General features: G+C 46.1%; 1 protein-coding gene across 2 annotated transcripts in view; it reads right to left on the reverse strand.

Moving 5' to 3' along the window:
- Positions 1–1,884: 1,884 nt before the first annotated feature.
- PLXNA4 (plexin A4) overlaps positions 1,885–23,173 on the reverse strand; it is a 473,966-nt gene continuing 452,677 nt past the window's right edge. For both annotated transcript variants that reach the window (XM_061346821.1, XM_061346822.1), the window contains exons 28-32: positions 21,267–21,457; positions 17,764–17,933; positions 14,589–14,801; positions 3,864–4,014; positions 1,885–2,905 (exon numbers count right to left, since the gene is read on the reverse strand). In XM_061346821.1, the coding sequence (XP_061202805.1) occupies positions 2,810–2,905; positions 3,864–4,014; positions 14,589–14,801; positions 17,764–17,933; positions 21,267–21,457 (821 nt within the window). In that variant the 3' untranslated portion in view covers positions 1,885–2,809. The remainder of the gene's footprint in view (positions 2,906–3,863; positions 4,015–14,588; positions 14,802–17,763; positions 17,934–21,266; positions 21,458–23,173) is intronic.

A 23,173-nucleotide genomic window follows, 5' to 3' on the forward strand; every position in this document is an offset into this window, starting at 1 on the left:
TCTTGAAAAAACACAGAAAAATATATATTACAGATGGAAAACTCCGTACCAGCAAGAAGAAATAAAATAATCACAATGGAAAACAACCATCATAAACCAAAACCACGGACCTGAAAACATCGAAACGAAACAGAGTGAGTCTTGAATTTCCCCTGTGATGTTCCTCTGACTCCAGTAACAGGATTACACCAGTTCACTTTGACACTTCCTTTTGTTTGAAACAGCTTCTTCATCCTTTCATGTGCGCATGTCCAGGCAGTAAAGCCCATCACTCATAACTCCTTCCCTCCAAGCCAGCTATTCGTCCTTAGACTCCTACCATCCAGGTGTGAGTACAAGGCATGACAATAGGGTCCATATTTCTCTTTTGTGGCACTTTGTTTGTCAAAACCTTTGGTTTCTTCCTTTTTTTTTTTTTATTTTTCCTTTTTTTTATGTACTTATAAAAATATTGTGTCTGTGTTGTTGTTGTCATTTTTTTACTGCTGGCTCTGGTGGGACTTTTCACCCCACTTTCACAGCCATCATCAGTGGATCTGGAACATGCGCCGACGTTACTTGAACGCATCAACAAAACCAATGGCAGAACCAACCAAACTCCCCAAAATCATCCCCAATGCGCAGGCCTCTTATAAATGCTGAGATGTTCATAAGGTGCATGATGAGTCCATCAGCTCAGCACTCAAACAGAAAGCAAGCAAAACTAAAGAGGAAAGAACGCACACGTGCACACAGATACACACACACACACTCACGCACACATAAAATAACTAGAATCAAGAGATAAATGTCTGGGGTTTTGAAACCAAGACGTGTCCCTACGTTTGCTGTTTCAGTATGAACCTTGTGATGTTCTCTCCACAGACACATCCAGTTTGGGACAGCTGTTATTTAACTGGTTCTAGAAAGACTTGCCTACACGTGTATCTGCTTGGCTTAATGAAACCCGCTTGCTGACTAACTCCTGTTTGCACCACATCCCCTATTAAATGCACCCATCTGTCACTCTCAAAGAGGTTCTGGTTTGCTAGTAAGATGCATAAATAAAAACCAATGCACTCGTTCTGTAATCAATTTACACACCCTGTCTTTACCCCTTCCTCCCTCCAGGTGCAAAGTAGATCCAGGCTGTAGCTCTGTGGATGGTGTGGGATGGATGTGAGCTTATTCTCCGTGGCATCAAGCCACTCCTCCATCTGCCAGTGAGCTCTGTTCATTTCTGATTAGACAAATGCAGACCCAGCTCTTGCCTCTGTGGTGTACAAGATGCAAGGTTTTCCAGACCTTGAGGGTCTCCTTGTAAGCTGAACCATGGTGTTATCCATGATAGCAGCTGTATGAACAAAGAGCCAAATGCAGAAGAGACACAGGAGCTCACACCTCTTTGGCTGGCCATGAAACAGGTAGAGATGTTGTTCTGGAGGAGCTGAGCAGAGGATAGGACAGTGATCTCTGAAGGGATAGGAAGTGCAAAGAGAGAGCAAATCTTTCCCAGGCAGCAACTGTGCCTTCAGCAAGGCCTGTTGGTTCCAAAAATGGAGAACGGGAGAGGCCAGGAGTTCGCACCAAAAGGCAGATGGGCTTACAGCAGTTCAGAGATCTCCAGAAGACATGCAGTTTGGCTAGGGGTATCTAGGTAGACTTCTCTGCAATGTTTCATTTGGATTTCATCCAAGATTTCCTTCTAAAATGCATGATGACATTTCCTCTTAGGAGTGGCTTTGAAGGAAGGTTTTTACCATCAGTTGTATGTACCACTTTGCTTCATGACAAGCCCTTCAGTATCCTTCTGATATTCCACCATGAGAAAACAATAGCTTTGTTCCAGTTGAGGAAACAAAATGGAAAGAACTAACAGCTTTAAAACAAAATCTCTCTGGTTGGTTTTTGAGGCCAAGCTCCTTGCCTGGAACAAAATGAGACTTCCGGCTTTTGCTTTCCAAGCTGAGGTGGGGACGAAGGAGATGCTGTGCTGTCCATTGCCAGAAGGAACAGAACCACCACTGAGCAGAGAGAGCATTTTTGCCGCAGTGCTACGACCAACAGGACACAATGGGAAAGACAGAGGGGAACACAGGTCTCTTGGAAAAATAAGAACCATATGAAACACATGGGCAGGGGACCATCGGTCTCCTCCTCTACTCTTGACCCTGCCCCAAATGAGCGCTGTTTGCCCAGGCAGATAAGAGCCACAATGGTCCCACTCTGGCAGGAGCTGTGGCGTATTTTGGGGAGCCTTCAGATTCCTCTCCCAGTGGGTCACTATCAAGAGATAGAGTTGCAATGGCTCTGCAGGAGAGGATCTTGACTTGCTCCTGCCCTCCAGGATCCCTGCAGGCAGGCTGCCTTCCCCTTGGGGAGGCCTTTAGTAATACTGAGTTCATTTCTATGTCCACTCCAGAGGCTACAGCCCCTGGAAGGCAGTTTAAAGCAGCATGAAAGAAGTTACCTCCCAGTTTCGCATCTCCAGAATGATGTGATGGAGGGTTTGAGTGGGGGGGGGGGGGGTGTGTGTAATAGTCCTTCTCTAGGGCAAAGGCAGAGGGGAAGCTGGGAAAAGAAGAGCTTCACCCAAACATCTTGATGTCCCCAGAGCCAGGATTTCTCTGCAGTCTTTTCTCTTAACCCCTGGGGCTCTGTTGCTTTGTCCATCGATATCGAAAGAGAAAGAAATGAGAGAAAGAGAGAGGAGCACTGTTCAGGTGACTCTGCTTACAGCCGATCAAAACTTGCACTTGGTAAAGATGATGATCTTGAGTGAGGCACGACTTGGTTTATCCCTCCCAGGGTGTCCCTGGCAGGACAGTTCTCAGCTGTCTATGCTCATGAGGGTTATGACTTGTTCAAGTTTGTAAGCAAGTTTCTGTTTCCCAGCCTGGTCGTCTTGATCAAGGGCTCCAAGAATCTAGAAAAGAAGAGAAAGAAGCGATAAGGATTGTATCTTTTTTACCCAGAAGGACTGAGTCCAGCATCTTACAGCAGCAAGTGAGGGTTAGCTTTCCCTAAGGTAGTTCTCAGGTTTAGCTTAGATCATGCAAAGCATGACCGAAGCAGGTCAGTCAGCCAGCGGGGAATTAGGCAGGCAGTTTGGATATGACGCAGACCTCTAGACTGCAACCAAATAAATGGATTATTGTCATGGAGATGAATTACTTGCTAGCTTTATTCATCACCTTGCCACATCACTTAGAATCCCAGACTGGTTTGGATTGGAAGAGACCTTAAAGCTCATCCAGTTCCAACCCCTGCCACGGGCAGGGACACCTTCCACTGGAGCAGCTTGCTCCAAGCCCCTGTGTCCAACCTGGCCTTGAACACTGCCAGGGATGGGGCAGCCACAGCTTCTCTGGGCACCCTGTGCTGGCACCTCACTACCCTCACAAGGAAGAATTTCTTCCTGACATCTAATCTAAATCTCCCCAAAACCTGTACTTGAGATGCCGTAAGTTGTCTAACTGCATCTTCAACACACTGAATCGGGTAAGTCACATTTAAGTTGTGTGTCATGCTTGCTGGACCATTCTTGAGTTCTTTAGAGTATCTGAAATAGTATTAGGCACATATGCTCAAATAACTTCTGGTTACATGTGATGAAGAGCTCATGAAGGGCTCCTCTGTAGCAAGCAAACATCCGATCACCAACTACTGCAAGCTAATAACAGGATACAAAAATGACAGGGATCCAGGTGGAAGAGTACTGGGGAGACAAATAATCCAAAACCATCTTTTTCCAGACTCCAGGCCTTTCTTTTCATTCCATAAATCCATCATCCCCGTAGCAAGGATGAAGATAAGTATCTGTGACACATGCTAGGCTCTAGGAATGGGTGTGATGTCCCATGGTCCTGCGGAACTGCTCTTACCTCCTCGCTATACTTGCCAACGTAGGAGTATATCTCTGAGAGTGCACTCATGGTGTTGAACTCGTTCATATGCATGCGAGACTGCTCAGCCAGGTATGCATTCATGTCCTGGTCACTGATTGCTGGCATTTTGGCGATGTCTGAATAGTACCTGAGAGAGAGAAATATGGGTGCATTTGAGGGGATGGAGTAAGGAATCAAGAAATTAAAGCCACCAACAATACAGAGAATCATAGAATCATCATATCATAGAAATAGAATGGTTTGGGTTGGAAAGGACCTTAAAGATCATCCAGTTCCAGCACCATGCCATGGGCAGGGGCACTCAAAGAGGCACCACTTAGGACTCACAGGGTTTCTTGGTTCATCAGTGATGTATATGGTCATGCTCTTCTTTTACAGCAAGGGAGATGACTGTTGTATTCACTCAACCCTGTGTTGTATTCACTCAAACCTCTTCTGGGACTGCAGTCCCAAAGAGCATCCTGTAAACCTTCTACATGTCATTGAAAGCAGTAGGTAGTAACTATTCATACTGTATTCCTTTGTCAGGCCTTCAAGGACTTTGAGCCCTTCCTCTGGTCCCACAGTGAAGTTCCACTGATCTTGCTGCCTATGGGGAGCTCAGAATTTCACACCAGTAGACAAATAAACCTCTTGCATGCTTGCTTGCACTATTCACACTAGTTCACCTCCATGCACTGCTAACATCATCCACTTCCCATACTGAATCCCGTCTATCCCAGCAACTTGTCTGCTGCTCAGCATCAACCTTTTGCCCCAGATTTTACGCTGACAGTTTGAGGCAACAGGATTCAACATTCCCATCCTTACTCTGACTGGGGAAAAATTCCTTTCCTTAGGAGTCAATGCCATTCCCCTTAAGCTCAAGAGGACCCCTTAAGATCAAGAGGATCCCTTAAGATCATGAGGATCAAGAGGATAAAGAGGTACATTATCCATAAGATAGAGATCCTACAAAACCATTGTCCATCAGGTTTCATTATCAGAGTAATATCTCTTTAAGGAAGTTGCTATTTTCCATGATGTCCTTTGTCCCCCCTGGGTAAGGCAGGTCTTGGAGGACAAGGTTTGCAGAAGGCAATCAGTCACTGTCACTCGCAGCTGTACTCTGCTGTCAACTGGTTAATTAGACACCATCATTTACATTTTTAATTTCTGCAACTTGACATTTTGTGCACAAAGAAAAAAAAAAGACAGAAAGAAAAAAAAAAAAGACATACACCCAACCCCCCCCCCCCTCCCCCATAACTGCAGCAATCCACAGTTTTATAATTAGGAGGCAGAGGGGACAGGGAGCCAAAATTGCTGACAGGTGCCCTGTAAACAGCACTGAGACACCCGCTGAGATGGAGGCTGGTTTTCACTGCAAATAGGACACTGAAGTGCTCAGTGATAAAGATCCTTCAGACAGACAAGTGGGAAAACACTCGCTGTCACAGAGTGGGACAAGGAGCTGCTGAGTCTCTGATGTAAGGAACGCAGTGCAAGTGCGCAGGGAGGAAACCCCTCCACACCAGAAGGCTCTGGTTTTGGTCATTCACTCCCATACTGATTTATTGTGATGGGTTGTGTCAGTTGTTATCCTGGTTTTGCAGCGGAGTGTGGTGTAACCCTTGAGAGATAAAGGCATAGAAGACAGAGGTACTTATCCCTTAATTTTTTTCCTACCTGCCTGCTTCCAAAGCTAGGCTCTGGCTCATCATAAAAACTCACACAAACCTTATTAACTTTGCTATAACTTCCAGTATGCACAACATCACTGTCCCTGGAGGCCTAGCATCTTATCTTCAGGGCTTAGGACCATCAAAAAGTCCTAATTTAACTCAGTCCCACGGTCTAAATATTGCCCATTCCACCATCACTCATCACTGAGTGGTCTGGGCTTGATTTTGCTTTACACTCTGCCTAACCCTCAATCCCCGAGTGGATCTGAACAGTTGTCTATGAGCAAAGCAGGCATCCAGAAATCCTGTGAGGACTTGTCCTGCAGAACTACATCCAAGAGAAGATGGTGATCAGGATGAGTATTTCTAGACCTTTGCCGCTCTCAGGAACACTCAAATAGGTCACAGCATCAGCAGCTGGACAAAATCATACCCATGTCAGGAACCAGTGGCATCTATGACAGTGCTATTGCTGACTCCTCAGATGTAAAGCACACTGCTGGGAAACAAGGAGTCTTATGGCCCAAAAGCAAAGCGTGCCTTGGCACCCAAAGAAAACTACATCTGTGTGCAACCAGCACAGTTCAACAGCCTGCAATGCAGTGAAATGCACTGATTTATGGTACTTGAGAAGAGCCCAGATTCTCATGAATACTGCATAGGTACCCTCCTGCTGGGTGAAATGAAAAGTGAAGGGGATTACATCATAGCAAAAAAGAATGAAGCCAGTGGAGGAAAACAGAGTTCCTGTGTTATATTTGCTGGTCTGGCTCTGACAACCTGTTGAAATTCTCTGGTACAACCAGTCATTAAATGGTGGCAGGAGAGTGGTTATAGGGGTAGGGTGCTTCCAAAAAGTGAAACACAGACACACATATCATCTGCTTCTCCAAGTGTGTCCTGTCTCCCTTTCACCTTATAGCAATGATGCTCTCTTAAGTCACTCACAAGGGCCTGAAAGCTCTTCAGTCCCTTTCCAGCCCCGCAGAGATATTTTCCCAGCAGAAAAACACTCCCATGATTCATCTGAACAACAAAAAGCAACACATACTGCTCCTTAGAGCGAAGGAAGGAGGCAGGAATCTGAGTTTCAGGGTTTGGAGGTCTATCCACTCATGACAGACTCTCAAGCTGTGCTCTCAGTATTCTGGGTTCATGGGCGATTACCCACCACTGTACCAAAGCATCTTGGTCTCACTTGGACTCAATTCCCTGGGCATCATACACCTGAGCAGTCATTTCCTATTAGGACAGCAAACCAAGGTATTGTGAAAGTGTGTTCCAGGGATAAAATATAAGAAAAAGAGGGGGAAAAAGCACATACAACAACTGAACCCAGCTGCTGGTATAAGGAGAATACATATAATATCCTTCCATCAGAACTTTGCCATGGCCAAATGACTTATTTATACTCAGGTATTTCTAATGAAGCCATCACTGTGCTATCTAAAGAAAGGATGAATGTGTATATTAAATCATCCTAGTAGGGACATGACATCCCTGCTGTGTCTTTATTTGCCTTCTATATGAGCACCGATCCTCAGAGGTACTTAGGGCCTCTCTGCCATTTGCATACCCCAAATGCTGTCAAACCCACTGCGAAGCTGTCACCAAAGCCCAGAGGGCTTTACATTTTCACTGCCAGCATTTGCAAGGCTGCCTGTGTGCCACTTCCCTTCTCAATTACACCATAGATGAGCTGCAAGGCAATTCAGGGGGAGATGCTCTTTCACCACACTGATCCTGTGAGAAGAGGGACACCAGATCTCACTTGAGACATGGACAGAACTTGGATTCGCACTTCCAGAGCTCCAGAGGCTGAATGAGCCAGAAGGAGGCTGGGAACACAAGACTAAGCCAGGTTCCCTCTGAATGAGACAGAAAGGTAGCAAAGCAGCAAATCCATTTTATCTTGCCTCCAAAGGTTCCAAAACTGGGAGTCCAAAGTAGAAGATGATGGCTACTTGGTCAGATGTACACCACTTGCTGGTCTGGTGCTGTAGGTTTGTTACTTCTTCTGTGCCGCAGCTTTGATTATTTCCAGTGGATCATTTCCCAGCTGTTTCCAGAAGATTCCTGGATGCATATCAAAAGATCCTGCCTTATGTCCTCGAGTTTCCCCTTGAGTTTCCAGGAGGAGCCTGAGTTCTTACCTTAAGGCTGTTCATTCTCTCATGTGTCAAGAAATATGTTCATTAGACTTCAGAAGCAATAAAAACCCTGGGAAACCCGAGTAAATCCATCACTCAGCAACTCAGATGGAGGATGTGAGGATTATTCCTTAGGATGTGACTTCACAGGTATCATTAGCACAGCAACTCACCCCAGCCTGGCTTGAATGGGAGAGCACATGAGAACATCCCCTGACACTGTTGTATAGTGAAGGATTTTGGATGGGACAGTATCTAGTACTGCTCCCTCTTTTTCTCAAAAGATAATTGTTCATAATCCTTTCACATATTCCTCTTTCCTTGCGTTGTCTTTGCTTGGTGTTGTTTTGTTTCCTAAGGTAAGCAGTAGAAAAGTGACCCGGGAATACAATTACCCTGGCTAAACAAGTCAGGGATAAATGCTTCTGCCTCCTGTACCAAACAGGAAAACATAGAATCATAGAATAATAGAATGGTTTGGGTTGGAAAGGACCTTAAGGCAGGGATGCCTCACAGTAGACCATGTCACCCAAGGCTCCGTCCAACCTGGACTTGAACAGTGCCAGTGCTGGAGCATTTCCGAATTCTCTGGGCACTCTGTGCCAGCACCTCATCACCATCACAGGGAAGAACTTCTTCCTTATCTCCAACCTGAACTTCCCCTGTTTCAGTTTTAACCCATTACCCATTGTCCTATCACTACAGTGCCTAATGAAGAGTCCCTCCCCAGCATTCTTTTAGGCCCCCTTCAGATACTGGAAGGCTGCTATGAGGTCTCCACGCAGCCTTCTCTTCTCCAGGCTGAACAGTCCCAACTTTCTCAGCCTATCTTCATACAGGAGGTGCTCCAGCCCCTGAGCATCCTCGTGGCCTCCTCTGGACTTGTTCCAACAGATCCATGTCCTTTTTATGTTGAGGACACCAGAACTGCACACAATGCTCCAAGTGAGGTCTCATGGGAGAAGAGTAAAGGGGCAGGACCACCTCCTTCGTCCTGCTGGTCACGCTCCTTTTGATGCAGCCCAGGATACGGTTGCTTTCTGGGCTGCGAGCGCACACTGAAGCCGGCTCATGTTCAGTTTCTCATTGACCAAAACCCCCAAGTCCTTCTCTGAAGGGATGCTCTGAATGCTCCTTAGTGGAGCTGTCTCACAAGAATGACTGTGCCTGCTGCCACTCAGTAACTCATTAACTCATCAGAAGAGAAAAGCCACGTTGCCAGTGCTTCCTCTGCAGTCTGAAATATTCCAGCACTGCTGTGGTTTAGGCTGGTTAGCACGGAGCTAATTGCCTTCCAAAAGATCTTTTTGTCATGGCTGTTGTGCCGTCGCTGGGTTGGGACTGCACTCATTAATAATCATTTTAGCATATGAAAAGCTTGTAACGAATCCATGTGCTGCAGACGGCAGACGCAATTACAGCGATAACATAATTAGGGTTATGCAATAGCCGGCTGTATCCGGACCAGTGAAGGAGGAAGAGATGCAGAAAAGGGATGTGGGGGACTACTATAGCAGAGAAGGGCTGAAGGAAAGCTTGGGAGCAGTCCCCTGGCAAGCTCTTTATGGGATGAAATCTGGCAATGCAAGGACATGCGGTCAGCTCTTCTATTGGCACGGCATAGCAGTATTGTATTCCTGGCAGGCATCTGAGCTGCAGTTTGTGTTTTTGCTGAGGGTAGTGGGACACTGGCACAGGGTGCCCAGAGAAGCTGTGGCTGCCCCATCCCTGGCAGTGCTCAAGGCCAGGTTGGACACAGGGGCTTGGAGCAAGCTGCTCTAGTGGAAGGGGTCCCTGCCCATGGCAGGGGCTGGAGCTGGGTGAGCTTTAAGGTCTCATCCAACTCAAACCAGTCTGGGATTCTGTGATTCAGCTACAAGCAGCTGCAAGACTCTGTTAGCCCAGACAACAGAGATCCAAGGCCAGGCTGTTGGACACTGAATGTTGGCAGTAATAGCATGACAGCTAAGCAAAGGCTACCAGCCCCAAAGTTAGCCAAAGACCTGCTCTTCCAGATATTTGCCTTGAAGTGATTGAGGGAACGATTCTGTCTGTGTATGCAACCCTTAATAAGGATAATGAGTTTATTTTGCATGTGCATGGCTTTTCCTGCTGCTGTTCCTGTTCGTCTCAGAATAAAAGGTAAAGGATGGGTGGACAGTACTGAGCCAATGGCTGAAATGTGAATTGGTGCACAGGTAGTTTCTCTGGGAGAAGAAATCACCCCGCATCGTCTCAGTACAGAAGATACATGGGCCTGAGGCTGTACCCTCTGTGTATAGACACATTTTCATCCCTGCTGAAAACTTCACTAGTAAGAACAGCATGTTACTGAGACGAGAAAACACTGGGAGCTTTTTGGTGACTTAGAGTGAAGAAAGACAAGTAGTCTTCAGGTAACACCAAAAGCTGCAGCAGAGAGGGAATGAGCTGTACCCACTGCCTCTGGGCATGCAATGAGGTGGCATGGGCTTTAGTTACAGCCAGGGAGACTTTGTCTGGCCATCAGGGAAAACACTCTGATGGGAAGGACAGGGAAGTGCAGGAAAGGATTGCCTGAGGAGAGCAGAGGCTCTGTTGCTGGAGGCCATTAAGAAAGGGATAGACAAGTATCTGTCAGGAAGACTGTAGACAGAGCTGATCCTGTCCTGAGGCAGGAGCTGCTTGGGTTGACCTCCTGAGGCCCCTTCCAGCACTGCTGTTTATTATCTCTACTGACAACACCCCCCTAGCTTGACCCTTGGTTTGCTGAACCTTGAGCTTCTTTCTGACAGGGAAGGGAGACACAGAAAACCACATATCTTAAAGTAGAGCCAGGATCTGCACCTGCCATTTCATGCTCTCTTTTAAAGCCCTTGGAATCATTCCAGCGTTTCTGTTTAAAACCTCAGTGTGTAATGTTAGGGTACATGCAGCTTGTAATCTTTATTGTACTAAACTAGTCCAATGTGCCTTTCTTTCCAAAGCTAGCTGCAAAGCATCCAACAGATACCACAAGCACTGCACTGGAAGAGACCATCTATTGACTACACAGTCCAAAAACCACAGGCTGACAAGCTATGTAGGTTAGATCCCAAATGGGTACAGACCATCTATTTTGTGTACTCCAAACACACTCTCATAACACTTTCTAGCAGATTAAGACCTTGGCATCTACAGTTTAATGCCTTTCATAGATTATCCATGAAAGGAAACAGATCGCAGACCCGGGGCCTGGGTACCAACAGCTAGGTCAGGTAGTGTTTCCACCCAGGTTAAGGTAATAAACTGCAGAGGTTCTAATTCTGAATCCCACAGATCACATCACTTTAAACCTCTTTTAGTCCCAAACATGGCAAGCCTATTTTGAAAGGTCTTCACTGGAAGGTTCTCAGGGTGTTAAGAATACTTGCAATGTCTCCATTGACTTTCAGGTTTTCTTTGAGGGGCTATTTTTAATGCATAATAAGCATCCAAAAGGAGACCAAGTCTCTGCAGGGTTGAGAAAAAAGCACCAGCTCCTCTCCTTGAAGCACTGCAGGTATTTTGGGCACCAGTGTGCAAAGGAAAAACTCTTTGGCTTCTGCTTTTTGTGCTCTGCCCCTTTTCAGTCTCCCACATCCCCAACTCCATGCCAGGCTTTGGTAGGGAAACAGCGTATTGATTGTGATGCAGGCAATTAAATGGTGTTAATGAAGTTCAAACAAGTGTTATCATAAGCTTGGCAGCATGGAGAGAAATGAAAGGTCAGCCACAGCCCTTTGTCATCTTTTCAGTGTGGTGTTGAATGCTAATGAGACAGTCCAATTAGAACAGGCTCCCCTTTGTATTGCTTGGGGATTGCATCAAATGCTCCCAAGTTCTCCAGATTTCTAGGCTCAAAGGGGACATTTGAAGTAAACTTGAAAAGATGCAGATCTGAGGCTGCTCTAATGTAAATTTAGCAAAGCCTATGGAGTTTTACTAACCAAAGTCAGATGAGAATCTGGTCTACCGTTCCCATTCTTTTCCTCTTTTTCAATAGCCTCATATAATGATAATTGAAAAGCCTCCACTTTGTTTTAGAACTATAACCTGACTCTTCATGGCTTCAACAAAAGCCAAATAGCCTGTCCCCATTTCCTGGGTTAATTCTCCTGCCTCAGTCAGGCTTCATCTTCTGCCCCAGGAAATCCAAGTTGTGGCTGCACTTCCATACTTTTAACCAGTGTGTTTTCCCAGTGAAAGAGCCCTGGGGGTGTAATTTGAATGCTGAACCTGGTTTTGCACAGAAGGCAGGATTTCTCAGCGGGCTTGTTTCAGCAGGCAGCCCACCTCTCCTTCCAATAGCGTTAAAAAGCACTGTTGAAATCAAACTCCCAGTTGACTACTGTGTAGATGTAGACCATTGGTCAGGCCAGAATCTGCAGCTATTCCCTTTCCAATGTATATTCACAGTCTAAGGAGCAGGAAAACCAACCTTTGACTGGAGGAATGTACTTTCACCCATGCCTGCTTCTTACAGCATTATGCCTGCGCTGAGTTTTGTAAGCCCCAAAGGCACACTCCATACTGAGAAACCAGCAGTGGCAAAGGGCTGGAGTAACCCAGCTGAGCTACCATTGCAAGATACCTGTTAGAAGTCAGAAGCCTGTCTTTATTCCAGAGTGCCTTCAAGTTGGATTACAATCTACCACTGCCTAATTGCCCTCTTATAGTTTCACCTTCATCAAAGAATTTCATATGATTTCAGGTTCTTATGATTTACTCAACCACTTCTTAAACTCCCCGACTGAAGATCTTTTTATCTTATGATTTGCTTTTTGAAGAAGTCTAGTGGTCTTGAAGGATGCCATCTCCAGCTGATACTGACTACAGAAATAGCTCCAACCAGCACTGGAAGCCTTTGGATTTGGAATAACTCCCTCGAAGTAGAGATGCAGAATGGAGAAAAGGAATTCATTAACTCAGGCTTGAATTGAATTGATATTTTATTCATTCTTGATGTGTTTTTTTCCTTTGATCTACCACAGCATCCAGGAGCCACTGCCTTGAGTCAGTGGAACTGACACACAAGAACATAGGCAGGGCAGAAACTCAAACCATATTCCAAACCCCACATCCTCCCCTTGTTCTTTGGTGCAAGTTGTCAGATATCAGTGCAGATAACAACCCAGCACAAGCTGGGGACAGAAATCCAGTGCTGTTTACTCACAGCAGGAGGTGTTCTGTACCTCATTTGCAAATCCAGTTGTTTGGGAAAACTTCCAGGGAAATGCATCAGCTATTGCTGAAGATCACTGGACAAAGAGGATTTAGCTCCCAAAAGTCACAGAGTGAAATCAATACTGGAAAAATAAAATGGAAACTGCAGCCATTTGTTCATCCAGAAAGAAACCCTGTTTCCCACCTACATACCTTGGTTTGTCACCCAGATGTACCATCTCCAAAGATAAAAATCAATAGGGTTCATATGTAAAACAAAGTATTTGTCCACAGAAACCAACCACCCACAGCACACAAGGTTGCTAAAGCATCACTAGAGTATGACTTTGTACTGCTGGTGCAAGCTTGATTTCTAAATGAATCTCAGACACCTCTTTTCTCTTACGCAGGTCAACCCAGCAACCAACCTCAAAGCATACTAAGAAACTTGGACACAGTACCAGAAGTAGGTCATAATTAAGCAAGGTATTAAGAGCCTTACAGGTTGCCTAGAAACAACGTTTTCAGAGGTGTTTAACCACCTCTAAAAATAATTGTCCAGACAAATCAGAGAGCAATGGGAGCATCACTGTAAAAATGTCACCTCATGCTGAGTAGGGGACAGAGCTCTTTGATCAACCATGCTCTCCTTTCACAAGGTAAGAGAAAATCAGTCCCACCAAAGGAAATACAGTGGTTGACAGCAGTGTCCTACAGTAGCAGAGGTCTCACATAACCCGCATGACATGCCATCAATAGACAGCACCTGCTAAGTCATCCAGACAAACCATTGCTTTAAACTGGATGGCATTGCACAGAAATGATCTGTTAGATAAACCCATCTTGCTATTTACAGCGTAGTAATCATTCTCCATCTGTGCAGTTCCCAAACCTGTCAATAACACCAAGTAAAGTGTGGCATATTGGAAAACAAAGCACAGATCAACTTCTGCAAGGCTTGCTCCAGCAGACAGGCTCCTGCTGAATGGAGTGCAAGATGTGCTATCCACTTGTCCTGCGGGAAATCATAGACAAACTGAAGCCCCTAAGTGCTGCAGGAATAGTTGTTTTGGTTGTATTCCCTGTAGAGAAGCTTTGGCAGGCACTGACCTTCAGTGCAGTAGATTGAGCAGAACATTGAGCTGTAGCTACAGGTCTTGCAGATGTGGATTAAATGCTTGGAAAGACCTCTGACCTTTCAGAAAATACCTGCAGAGCTTCATGCCCCAGGCTGTCAATCTTACGGCATCTTTTTCAAAGCACAGAAGAGCTTTCAAGGAAATATACTGGGCTTGGAATAAGGAGAGATAATTCTATGACCCTTGGGATCTAGACAGCGTGAAGACTGTCACAACGATGCTAAGAACAACAAACCACTTCTGGTCTGTGTGGAAAGACTTAGAAGTAAATGTATTTCACAGGGCTCAAAGGCATCACCTCTCCTTCCTTCCTCCCTCTATCACTTCTCAACAGTTTCTCCTCAAGAGAAACAATGACAGCAAACACCTTCAGTTCACACCTCTAATTAAATTTCCATCTCCGTTGCAAGGGTCATGGGAATAAAAGGCTAACAACAAGCTTTCTACTTAGGCAATAACCAAAGAGAAAACGCCCAGAAGCAGCTACCAAAAGCAATACTTATGACACCTCCTACCTCCATCCATGAAGCAGGGCCTCATTGCACCACTTGCTTACGGCATTCCTGTTCCTAGAGCTAAACTCACCTTTCCACCCAGTTCTTGTAGCTGGGGATGTCCTTGGCGTAGAGAAGCTTGTTGGAGGGTGAGTCTTTGCCTAGCCGGTGCTCTGAGGTTGAACAGGAGTCCATGAAAGTCTGAGCCACTACAGAGAGGCAGGCATCTGTGATGCTGTTCTTGTGGATGTCAAAGACAAACTGTGGGTTCTTGATCATGTTCACCCAGAACCGTAATGGCAGGCTGTGAGAGAGGTGGGAGAGGTGAGTGAGTCAGTGCATGGTTCACAGGCCTTGTTATGTGTGGTTGCAATGGTGAATGGCAGATGGGAATCAAATGTCATGGTGTGGAGATAAGGATTCTGGGATAAGCTCTGATATCATACAGTATCACAGTATATACAATATATATACAATATATTCCTCCCCTACAGAACTGTGAGGATGGCAATGGAGTCACCTTGGGGTGGCTTTTGTCCCTGTTATCCTTAGAAATCAGACTTTGTCAGTCTTAATGCCAACTTACTGAAGTTTCATATAAATTAATGGGATTGTTGTTGAGGTAATTAAAATTACTCCTAGATTCTCTACAATGGGTTGTAATGTAAAGATGCACTTGTTGGCTGCTTCATCAAACATTGTATCTGCAGAACTTTGGGTGAACTTCTGTCTTTGGGAGACTTAGCTTTTAGCCCTCATAGCAACCCCATGGGAAAACAGGTAATAGAGCTCCAAAGTTGAGACTAGGAGTGTTAATGGTATGCATTCTGTGCTGTGGACACTGTGTACTATCACACTCCATAGCTTAAGTCCAAGTTCAGATATGATCCCAGCATGAGGCAGTCATTAAGTGATAGGGAAAACCCTGTTGCCTCAGGAACTGGGAAATAAGTACTGCAACCTTTGAAATGAAAATGTATCTGCCCTAACCAAGGAAATGTTATTCCAATTGCAATCCAAAGCCTTATTTTCCCTCCTTTTTCTCAAAAAAAGCAGTTCATTTGTATGAGATGCCCTGAGGTATCTACCTCCAGCCTTTGCCTCGAGCCTTTTTGTCAGGGCAAATGCACTGATATGATCATGGCCTAGGAAATGAGATGTGTCACTGATCAAAGTGAAACTCTTCTCTGTCTGACAGGTACATTGTTAAGTCTACCTTCAGTGTTGTTAAGTCTACCTTCAGTGTCTGCACTTTCCCAAGAGGAAGTTATTTTTCAGCTTAACAAATCCACCTGCTGCTCAGGCTAAGCTCCCCAGTTCCTCAGTTCCTTCCCTTTGCTCCTTGCCCCCATGTGTTCTCAGCATCGTAAAGAATTCATCTCCAAGTATGATACATGTTGGGTAACAGCAGGCAGTTTAACATGTCTTGACAGAGGGATGACACCACATTTTCCTTCCTAAACCACTGTGTGTTCTCCTGAGCCAGCAAAATCACAGAAGGAAAGCCTCACACAGGTAATCCTGTCAGCCAAGCTCAGACGTGGGAGATGCTGGCAAAGAGTTGATGGAGTAGAGGGTGGGGGGAACATTTCAGGCTGGGGATGGAGGTTCATCAGTTGGGGCTGCTCAGCCTGGAGAAGAGAAGCTGCGTGGAGACCTCAGAGCAGCTTCCAGTGTCTGAAGGGGGCTACAAGGATGCTGGAGAGGGGCTCTTCATCAGGGACTGTAGTGATAGGACAAGGGGTGATGGGTTCAGACTGAAACAGGGGAAGTTCAGCTTATGTATAAGGTAGAAGTTCTTCCCTGTGAGGGTGGTGAGGCACTGGCACAGATTGCTCAAAGTGGTGAATCCTCCGTCCCTGGCAGTGTTCAAGGCCAGGTTGGATGGAGTCTTGGGCGACATGGTTTAGTGTGTGGTGTCCCTGACCATGGCAGGGGATTGGAACTGGGTGATCTTAAGGTCCTTTCCAACCCAAACCATTCTATGGTTCTATGATTCTATGATCTGTTGGGGGATGAGGTAGATGAATGAACCATGCAGAACCTCTGCAGGTGTTTGGATGGCAAACACGGCAGTGAGGTCAGGCAGAGAGCGCATGTATGTGTGTATGGACATAGAGGGGGCTGAGAGGGATGATGTTCCTAGCTGGGAATAATGAAGCCCATGATGTGACTTTGAGTTAATTTAATCTGATTGAACAGATTTCTTCATACTGCCCCTTTTCCCTCATACACACACACTCTGCCTTTCCCTCCCTCCCCTTAAATAAACCTCCTGCTCATTTAGTCTGAGTGGCTGCAATCAGCCTTAGATTAGTGCAGGAGATAATGTTAATAATATGCTAATGTTTCATTAGTTGAAAGCCTCTTTGGTGCATGGGGTTTCTTTTTTTATGTCACTGCGCTGGGATGATCTGCCATCAGCATGGCTGGTAAAAGTTAAAAATGCATGAGCTGGGAGCCCCATGGCTCTCCTCTGCTGTTCCTTTTATAGTCCCAGTATTTGCACAGGAGAAGGGGAGGGAGCCATTCCCCAGGGGACTCTTCCCAACAGGGAGACTCAGCAGAGAGTTGCTGCAGAGATCTTTTCTCGCCCTTGATCCTGGCTTTTCCAGGCTGTCCCATTGCATGTATGAAGAGAGGCTGCTGCCTGGCAGCTAGAGCAGGGGGCTGATGTCAGACTGTCACTTGCTCACATCCAGCTCCAGAGCCTTTAAGCACTTAGTACCATTTGAGATGCTCTCCTGGCTTCCAGCTGTCAGCCCAGGAGGGTACAAGTCTCCTGTGGATGCTCCACATCCCCTGTGGATGTCTGGGATACCTTAATACAGATATTGCCCATGTGTAGGCAAACACTGCAGCTCAAGCATCCCGCTGACTATAGTTCGAATTCAAACACTTAGTCTAGATGAAACAGTGGTGCAAAATCTTCTCCCATCCTTCCCTAGATATTCCTATGGGTCTGGGCACAGTAACAGTTAAACACTTCACCATTTTCTCCTTAAGGTGCCTCATAAATACTGCCATTCCCATGTAACCCAGGCCAAGCGGGGACCTGTTCAGAAAAGCATTTGATCCTTGAGAGCATCCTTTAGATTCTAGGGACTTCTGACTTCCCCATCAGCTTGGGAAGACTAAGCCTGGTGCTCTGAACCTTATACCAGGCTTCTCAGCTCCCGCAGCAACCACATTCCAAACCACATGTCCCTCTACACTCGTTCCAGTCCAGAACGTGGTGCTGGGCTATACTGGGATGTCTCACTCACCAATTGCTCTTCCAGGTGTGCCGCACGTGGGGGTCATGGATGTTGTGCTTGTCAGCCTGCTCATCCAGGAAGTCAAACATGTATTTGATAGCCAGGGGGAGCGCACTGCCACGGTGAGCAGTGCTGAAGATGGTCTCAAAGAGGTCATCTACAAACTTCTGGAGGGTGCCCTGTTAGGAGAAGGAAAGGAAAAAGAATGTGAGATGCCAAGTGGGAAGAGAACGTTGAATGCTCGTGCCCCACTGAAAACAGTGCATGTCTGTGGATCAGGCCCAGAAAGTGTGATTGAAAAGTGGGAGCTGTCTAATACCTGTCAAATGTGGCATGAGTTGGAAATTTCAATACAGATGTCCTTAAGCAGGCACATGCATCTTCACAATGTCTGGTTAGCAGCCAGCTGTAGTAGTTCAAGTTGCTACCTGTACTCTCTGCTGAGCTGTGGTAGATACCTTGCCTTATCTCAGGTCTATGGTGATGGAGAGGCCTTGATTTGTTTCCTCTCCTCTGCATCCCATCCTCAATTGCTTTAGTGAATGCATGAGGCAAAATCTGGCCACTTTATATACTGGCTTTCTTCCAAGGCTAATTCTGAAGCTGGGAATAAAAGTCAGATGTCTGTAGAGCAGAGCAGAAGGTGTCATTGAGACAAATGGGACAAGAGTACCTGGTGAGAGATGACTGGTTTATATGTGAGTAGTATAATAAATAACACAAACTTCATCTTAAGCCCAAGCAGCCTCCTCATTTTTTAATACCCATTGGCATTGGACTGAGGCAAACTATAGACGCAATGAGCAAATGCATCACGTACTGCTCTGCAGACCTCAGTAATGTCCAGACTGCAGAGGTATTATGCTCCTCTGCAAGAAGGATCCCAGGTCCTCTGGTGGAGGACCACCTGAACAAGCCGCTGAGGACTGCTGACTTTTAGCAAGAAGCTGGAATACTGGAAGGTAACCAGGCTTGGAGAAGGGGGAAGTTGAGGGTCTGTGTTAACCACATGAGCTGCAGTCTTAGTTGGGGCTGAGGGAACCAGGCTAGGCACCTTTTCCCTGCTGGATGTGGAGCCCTAGCCCCTGTCTGAACCTCTGCTGCACCACCAGTGCTTTGTAAGCATTTACATATGAGCAAACCATAAAATAACTGCAAAATACCCAGAAATCAATCAAACCTCCAGCAAACAATAGGCAAAATTTCCTGTTCTGAAAAATAAAACCCTCCCTTTGCTCTGCAGGCCCAGGAAAAAAGAATTCTCCTTACAAGAAACAAAAGCACCAGGTTCCACCACAGCACTAACAAATACTCCATTAGAAAGCCAGTGTCTCTTGCTGATTCCCCACTTGATTTATTCTCTGGGAAACAACCAGAGATACCTTTTGCTGGTGTGAACTCCTGCAGGGCAAATAAAGCCCTGCAGCACATGTCTGACTCAGAAAGGGCCCCCAAAGGGGAAACCTTGTTGGTCTGACATGGAAGAGCTGCCCTTAGGTTCAGTTTCTAGAGGGAATTAGTTCTGTACATGCTCACCCACACAAACACAAAGAAAGCCTCTGAGGCTTTTAGGCAAGAGACTCTGGGTCTCTGAGGTCAGGGATTTACCAGAATAAAAATCACTGTCAGTTTAACTAAGTATTCCCTGGGATTGCATTACCAGCAATTGCTCTCTTCCCTCTTTCCCTCCCTCAAATGGTCATGATGAGACACGAAAATTGCTCGGCCCAAGAGAGGATACAATAAACCCTCAGCCTTTCCACTCTCTCTGTTGTTGTGCCAGTTTCACAGCTGCTTTCCTGCCATCTCCACAAAAACATCTTAACCAAACCCCCCCAAGTGTTGAGTTTGTGATCCGGAAAGCAAAAGTGATTCAGAGGTGGGGTAAGGGCTGGATCCCCAGACAGTGTAAATCAGCACGGTCCAGTGCCTGCTGGTTTCCACCAGCTGGGGCCTGAGCCCTGGGGAGAACCACTCGCTTTTATGGTGTGCAATCCATAAAGGCAGCTTGATGCCAGGGAGCTGGGCATGTACCAGGCACTTTATCTCCAAATCCTATTGCAATGAAGACAGACTGAGTGAGACTGCAGGGAGAGTCGACATCAGAGGCAAAATGAGTTGAATAAATGTGCAGGTAAAACTGTATGGTAGGGCTTAGGCATGTGATGGAGATGGGAAATCTCAGATGGAGATCGTACGGGCACATGAAATTGGGTTTGTGCCCTGACAAGAAATTATGATAGTCAAAACTTGAGAGAAGGGAGAAGATTGGGCTGTTTGATCACTGCTTCGTTTAACCCTGCTCAGAACAGGGTGAGATAACACCGTGATCAGGCACACCTGAGCCACAGCTGCAGTTTCCACTTGTGGGATGCATTGAGGTAACTACTATGTTAGAGAGATTTGGGTACAGAGATGTTTTGTGCTGTAAGAGGACAGCAGAACTACACAGGGAGTCTGTCTCTCATTACACTGCCTTCCTCCCTACCTGCCCTAGTCCCTGCTTTAGTGCAAAAGAAGGTTGTTGCCTCTTCATTAATGCAGGCTGACCTTAAACCTCCTCCAATTCCAACCCCTGCCACGGGCAGGGACCCCTTCCACTGGAGCAGCTTGCTCCAAGCCCCTGTGTCCAACCTGGCCTTGAACACTGCCAGGGATGGGGCAGCCACAGCTTCTCTGGGCACCCTGTGCCAGTGCCTCAGCACCCTCACAGGGAAGAGCTTCTTCTAATATCTAATCTAAAGGAGCAAATAAATGTAAACTCAGCCAACCACTTTTGCCTACACTCCCATAGAACCTTTAGAGGTGAGTCAGGTGGAGGATAGTCTTGGGCAGAGATGGAAGAAGGTGAAAAGGCCTGAGATCTTTTGTCGATCCCAAAGCAAGCCAGTTGCAGCAACAACTGGCCGTCCCCTTCCTAGGGAAGGGTCAGTGTGGAGCTGAATGACCGTGAGTTATTTTTGTGCAGGCAGTTGCACCCATGTAGAAGGCCGTTTTCCATCATTTTGGAGAACATGGATTGAGCAGATGGGATCTTACCAACTTCCAATGTTGTCTTTATCCTCTCTGCAGAGACTTGCCATGGTCCAGCTCTGATGTGTGAGATGTGTCAGGAGATTCAGTTCAGGATGTCCCTGCTCTGCCTGTACCAGAGTTAAGCTGTATTTTCTCTTTGGAGACCCTGGGTTTTCCATGTTGCAGTGGGGATGAGCGTTTGACTCTGCTTGCTCTCCTTGGAGCTGGCTATCTATTAGTTACATCATGGTCAGCTTAATTCCCTGCCAATTCATCAGCACAAGGATCTTTATGGGCTGGAGGAAAGGTGGGGAATAAGGGTTTGTGCCACAAAACTACTACTTGAAGCACTCCTCTTGCTCTGTTTTCCTTCTGCTCTTCTCTTTTTATCCCCCTACAGCATCATTTGAGCAGCCTCTCATTTCTCATAGGCAAGAATTTCCACTGCAGCCTTTAAAACAACATTTCCCACCCTCTTCCTTGCCCTCCCCATTTACCTTGGTGGCAAGTAGTCTCGTCAGGTAGATCTCAGAAACCATCTTGCTGCCCCGGTCACCCTCTTTTTGGTCACCGTGTTCATGGTTCTTCACCAAGTGCCACATCTTGACTCCACTCTCAAGGTCAGGGGTAATCATGGGTGTGCGGGAACGGAGGCTGTCCGGGCTGCCTGTGTACCGGATCATGTTTTCTGCGAGGAGAAATGCACATGTGTCAGCCCTAGTAGCACTAGCATTGGGATTAACACGTTCCACCAAGGAAATATGTTGATGACATGCCACATAGTAGATGGTTTTCATCAGACAGGCAAGAGGAGGACTTCTTCTGTCTGGGTTTGGTAGGAGGTGCCTCTCCCATTCAGTATATGGAATGGATGCTCATACACATGCTGCTGTGGGGCTGAGACAGTCACAGCTGGTGAGTGATTTGGAGACCTGAACTAACATCTCACCCTGGGGAGATGCTAGTTTAGGTTTCCAAAGTGGGAAGGCTGTACCTAGTACAGGATGCCCCTGCTCTCACAAGCTCTGCATTTCCATATTAGTATTAAATACATTTTCACCAACCAATTCATAACATTAGGCAATGGGGGTGTGTCTCCTGGTGCAATTATAATGTGAGATGGAGAAGTCCCCCAAGCAGCTGTATGGGCCAGGCTTTATTATCAAAGCTTTCTTTATCTTATGACTGATTTGCTGAGCAAAGACAAGGGATGTCAGCCAAGCCAGATGTGATATAAGTGTCTATGTTATTAAATTAAGCAAGGCTCAAACACTTACTTTAAATTGCCCGTGCTCTTATCACACTTCCTGGTGAAGCTTTGACCTGGGACAACCAGGACTGTAAGTGTCAGACACTGCCCAGGCCTTGGTCAGGGGATAGTACCAGCCACTCATAGTAACCAGTATGGCTAAATACCACTTGGTTTACCAAGTGCTTTACCAATGGTATAAACACCACGTTCTCCCAAGTGCTTACTGGTATGGACATTAGCTATACCACACTATGCTGATTGGCATTATAGCCAGAAAACAGGCCATGGACTTTATACATAGTAATACTGATGTAGCTAACGTGACCTGTTCCACAGCTTCCCATACCCAACTTCATAAGAGCTACCTCCACTTCCTCCTTTGGCATTAAAGCAATCCATAACTTCTACACAACCATAAATCCAAATCCATCCTCTTCACTCCCTGCTCCAAAATCTTGTTTTGACAGGAAGAAAACCAGAACCTCAGGTGGACCCATACAAATTTCCTTTCCAAGGACACCTTTAGCCTCCAAATTTTATCTCCCTTTGCCTTTGAGTGATGGCACGGAGCATTTCCCTCTCCCTGATCTTCCAGCAATGCTGTAGGTAGAGTCTTTCCCAACCATAATTAACAGAAGAGTATTGCACCTTCCTGGAGCAAGATCTGAATCAGCCTCATTAATGCATTACCAATCTCTCCATACTAATTATCAGATGGAATATCCTTTTTCCTCTCTGGATCCTGTTTTCTTAATTGCAATTCACAATCACTTCTGACCCACTGCATCTTCTCCTCCCCCTGCACTCTTCCCCACTCCCTCCTCCTGCAGAATCAAATGGCAGAAGAATTAAGGAAATCCAAGAGAAATTAACCCCCCCTCAGGTCTTCCTTTTGAAAGGTCACCGTGTCTTTCAGTAATTGCAACAGCATGGCAAAAAGGATGAATATTAATAAGGTCTGGTGGACTGCTTATGTCCTTGGAGGAAGAGGAAGGGGGCTCCTCCGGACATTGAGTAGCCATGCTTTTCCTCAGGCTAAAGGGAGTAAGAAGGATTGGAGGTGCTTTCATAAATTAAATGGTAATAATAAACTGATATGACAGCTCCAGGCAGGTTGGAGGGTGGTTTTGCAGAACTGTGGTTATGTATTAG

This window comes from Neopsephotus bourkii, unplaced genomic scaffold, assembly GCF_033783945.1.
Source record: "Neopsephotus bourkii isolate Nb327-2 ecotype Australia unplaced genomic scaffold, CSIRO-AGI_Nbou_v1 NB_281, whole genome shotgun sequence".
NCBI classification, from domain to species: Eukaryota; Metazoa; Chordata; class Aves; order Psittaciformes; family Psittacidae; genus Neopsephotus; species Neopsephotus bourkii.